This window comes from Buceros rhinoceros, unplaced genomic scaffold (assembly GCF_000710305.1).
Source record: "Buceros rhinoceros silvestris isolate BGI_N320 unplaced genomic scaffold, ASM71030v1 scaffold1231, whole genome shotgun sequence".
Lineage (NCBI taxonomy): Eukaryota > Metazoa > Chordata > Aves > Bucerotiformes > Bucerotidae > Buceros > Buceros rhinoceros.
In genome coordinates this window covers 12,932-17,028 of record NW_010394600.1, presented here as the reverse complement: position 1 = coordinate 17,028, position 4,097 = coordinate 12,932, and the positions used below count along the sequence as shown (strand labels likewise).

General features: G+C 37.6%; 1 protein-coding gene across 1 annotated transcript in view; it reads left to right on the top strand.

Moving 5' to 3' along the window:
• Positions 1-2,548, top strand: part of MYOZ2 (myozenin 2) — a 16,569-nt gene extending 14,021 nt beyond the window's left edge. The window contains exon 6 of the mRNA XM_010145252.1: positions 2,121-2,548. Within this exon, the coding sequence (XP_010143554.1) occupies positions 2,121-2,352 (232 nt within the window). The 3' untranslated portion in view covers positions 2,353-2,548. The remainder of the gene's footprint in view (positions 1-2,120) is intronic.
• The last annotated feature ends 1,549 nt before the right edge of the window (positions 2,549-4,097 follow it).

Here is a 4,097-nt window from a genome sequence, read left to right as displayed (position 1 = left end):
GCATAATTCTCTGAGGCCAGACTTTGTAAAGGAACTACACAGGGATTTTTCCCACAAAAGATATTTGAATTTCCATAGAACGTCCTCCTGTTTCTGTCACCTACAGAAACATAGTGTATTTAAAACCCCAAAATACTATGAAGAAGGTTTACACTATAGAATTGTTTTGCATTTTATACAACTATTACTGACCTGTTTGTATTGATTATCCCTTTAATTTACATATTGACAAGAATTAAATACATGAGAATTTGTATCTTAATTAGAGCAGCAATTAAAACAATCTTTATTATCCCATAAGATGTAGATCACTACATTTACTCTGCGCCAATTACCAAGCAATTATTTTTAATCACTGTCATACCGTATCCATTTTGACACTGTGACCTAGAAGACAGTTTCACATGAAAAGCTTGATAACCACAGGCACTTTGACCACAAGAGAGTTTAATGCCTGGGCTGGCTGCTGCTGCAGAGTCTTGTCTTACCTTCATCAGAGAAACAGTTTGAGAGCTTAATCCAAAAGCAGCGCTGCTCTGTCTGTAAGTGTGCATGCCCAGAACTTTCACAATTTTAAATCTTACAGGACTGACCCTTTGGAGTTCACACCATCTCCCTCAACAAATGCTGCTCATACTGAAATTCAGTGAATTATCCGTGTAATGACATGGCAGTACCATTTCTTTAAGGTCACATATCCATTTTTCTGAATTAGGGTTTGGGTTTGTTTTTTGGTTTTTTTGTGTGTGTGTATTTAATTCTCCCTAGGTTTCATTTACCTATAGTTATCTTACTGAAAATCCTAGTCCTATCTTCAGATTATCTCTTTTAGTTTCTGTTGTTACTAATTTATCTGGGCTTCTGTGATAATACCTGGATCCACTGGAAGTACATACCAGTGAATCTGTTGTATCAAACACACAAAACCTGGTGAAATTCCACTTCAACAAAAAGTCATTTTCACATGCCACTATGCATCTAGCTTTGCAGAAATCAGATGCTCATGTGTAGCTTAAAACTCTGACACTCTTAACTGGCCAAAATATATGACAGTAAAGCTATGCAGCTGATCAAACTGCAGAGCACATATAATAGGCTGTTTGGGCACATTTGCTTACACAAAGGAGTCTGGAAAAAGTGACAGACAAACTCTGGGTGTTTATTTCCCCAGCCTAGAAACCCGCAAATATAGAAGAATCGTGGGAGGTGTTTGGAAATACTGTTGTTTTAAAATATTTGCAAATGTATATAACAATCAGTTCCTGCTTAGTATTTCTTATCTTTTAGTTTCTCAGGCTTATCGCCTGAGGGAACATTTACATTTAAATAACATGAAAAATACTGGCCGAAGACTAAGGGCCAAAATCAGCCAGTGTTTCCAGGTTTAGTTACATAAACATTTTCTTCAGAAACAAAGCTGGTGTAAGAAGTCCTCGCCCGTTCCCCTCCTCCTTTCCAAAACCTGTTGTCTTTGGCTGTTCCTTTCTGCTTCACATTACACTTTACTGCCTCTTCATTTGCATTGCTACAATTGTTTGAGCACAATTATGTAAACCAGACTGCTGAAATAACTGAGATTTTAAAAAGGTCCGTTGTTTTGAAGGGTCTTTGTTTAATCCAGGTCACGTAAGTGACCTAAGTTTATCGCACAACCCACGTACATTCTAACTGGTACAACAATATGGTGCTCAAATATAGCCGAGTGGGTGGAACAAGCAATTGGAGATAGGAGAAAATGGGGTGAGAACTTCCTAAACTAATCACCTGCTAGAGAGAATGTGATGAACTATGACTTATCAACTCATCACCAACAAATTAAGTTTAGTAACTGTGACTCACCAGTGACAAGGTTTTCTTGCAACATCTTTTTCCCTCAGTTTTTCTGTCCATTCAAATTTTGAAGAAGGCTGAAGGCTTTATCTAAGGGAAAATAAATTGGATCTTAAAGGAATTTGCTAGAAAAACAATCAGTCAGAATACTTCTCCCAAAAGCTTGCAAATGTAAACAAGAAATTGTATCAAATCTGTGAATTAAAATGGCTTCTGTTCTTTTCAGCTCCTGGGGGAAAACCAGGTATTTTTAAAATCACATTTTACTTTTATTTCTCTAATATCTACAGAGTTGCCACTCCCTTTGGAGGTTTTGAGAGAGCATCAAAACTGGTTAAATTCAAGGTACCAGATTATAACCTACTGATGCTAAATGATCCCAGATTCATGATCCTTGCAAACCCTCTTGCTACCCGAAGATCCTTCAATAGGACTCCTAAAGGATGGACATCCGAGAATATTCCTGTAGTGTTCATACAGCCTTCGGATTCCAACACTGTTCCAGAAACGGAGGACCTGTGAGAGAAGCTGCACTCCGCATCGCACGAAATGCTGAAAGCTGCACATCCATGTATTTTTGGTCCAAATAGTACTAAAGGCTGCTGACAAAATTCTTTCTTGGCAGCTGGAGTATAAGTAATAATGTCTGATGCAGTGTCTCTTTTCTGGCACCTCGTTTCATCTGTAAACGTAATATAAATAAAGTAATTTGGCAAATGTGGCTGAGATATTTTATATGTATGTTTACATTGCTCTTCCTTTACTTTCTACAATTTTTGCTTGTCATTTAAGAGTGTTTAAGGGAAAAAAAGTGACACTACTGTCATGGGATTTAACTTGAGAGATATATATATATACTGATTATGGAAAAAACCCAAGCAATACCACAGCGGTGCACTCGGTGCACTCTGATGCTGCCTGCTCAAGATATGCTCTGGCAAATCAACCTTTCTCCCCAACCCTGCCTTCAGCCAAAGTTAAGTATTACTTTAGTGACAGCAAGTTTAGTTTGTTCTCCTCCTTTCTGATTCTGATTCAGCTTTAATTATAGAGGTCAATACACACGTCACCTGGACTTGCTTACAGAAAATGCATTAAATTTGGCAATGACAAAGATGATTTAGTGGTATGAAGAAGTACAGACGTATTTCCTGGCTAATCACAACTAAAAAACTCACCAATGCCTGGTTATGTCAAACATACCAAAGTAGTATCACTGAGCCGCTACCACAACTGCTTTTGCTACTAGAAAAAAACTTCACAGTCCTGTTACCCTACAGCCATAATACACACTGGGACTTGAAAGAATGTGAGTTTTCTTGCTCTTGATATGCTGGCAAGCTCTGACACTTGAAAAACACATGCATCAGACTCTTAGCAAGTATCTGTAGCTACACAAGGGCAGGCAAACATCAGTAAGCGTGTGCTGCTTTTCAGCATCATTTTCCAGGTTACAACTACATTCTAGCAAGAGGCAAGCACCAGTCATAATTGCTTGTTTGAGAAGTATCCAACACCTGCCGATTGGGTATTCTAATAAAAATGTAGTTTGTCTGTGTTTTGAAACTGGAAACTTCATTTCAAGCAGCAGACCACTCTCCTTTTATATATCCTATATGCTTCTCCAGGGCATTATGGTCTCTAAGCCTTTGTGCAACATCCAAGAGGTTTCTGGGTGTCTCAGACACTAATTTTTTCTTTAAATCAGAGTATTCATACAATTTTACAAGCTCTATTGTAACACGTTAATAAAATTTTATCTCAAAATGAAACCCACAGAAATTTATGATGATGGTAAGCCAGTAAAATAATGTTTTTCCACATATTTTCCTTAATGGTTTTGATGGCAGTGAGCTACAAAAGTGAGTATTCCAGGAAGAATCTCAACAGCTGAAGAAAAGAATGGCAAAGCAAGATTTAAAGTGGGATGACCCACAAAAGTTTTGCCTATATTTTTGTGGCTGAAATCTGTGTCTGCAAAAATTTCAAATCTGGTTTCAAGGCGGATAGTTGGCAAAGGAAATTCTGTCATCTATTGTCTTTAGTTTACTTTGTCACACAAACTGAACAAAGAAATGTACAGGTCCTGAACAAATTTATGAACACTTTCCTAGCAAGCGGTTAGTTTGGGGACCTTAACTGTGCACATTGTACAACAATTATACAGACAATGACAATCCTCAAGGCAAGTAAAAAAAAAAAAAAAAAAAGCCAGCAAAAGCATTCATTAGCCTATCTATCTGACCAGAAACACGGGAAAATCAGTG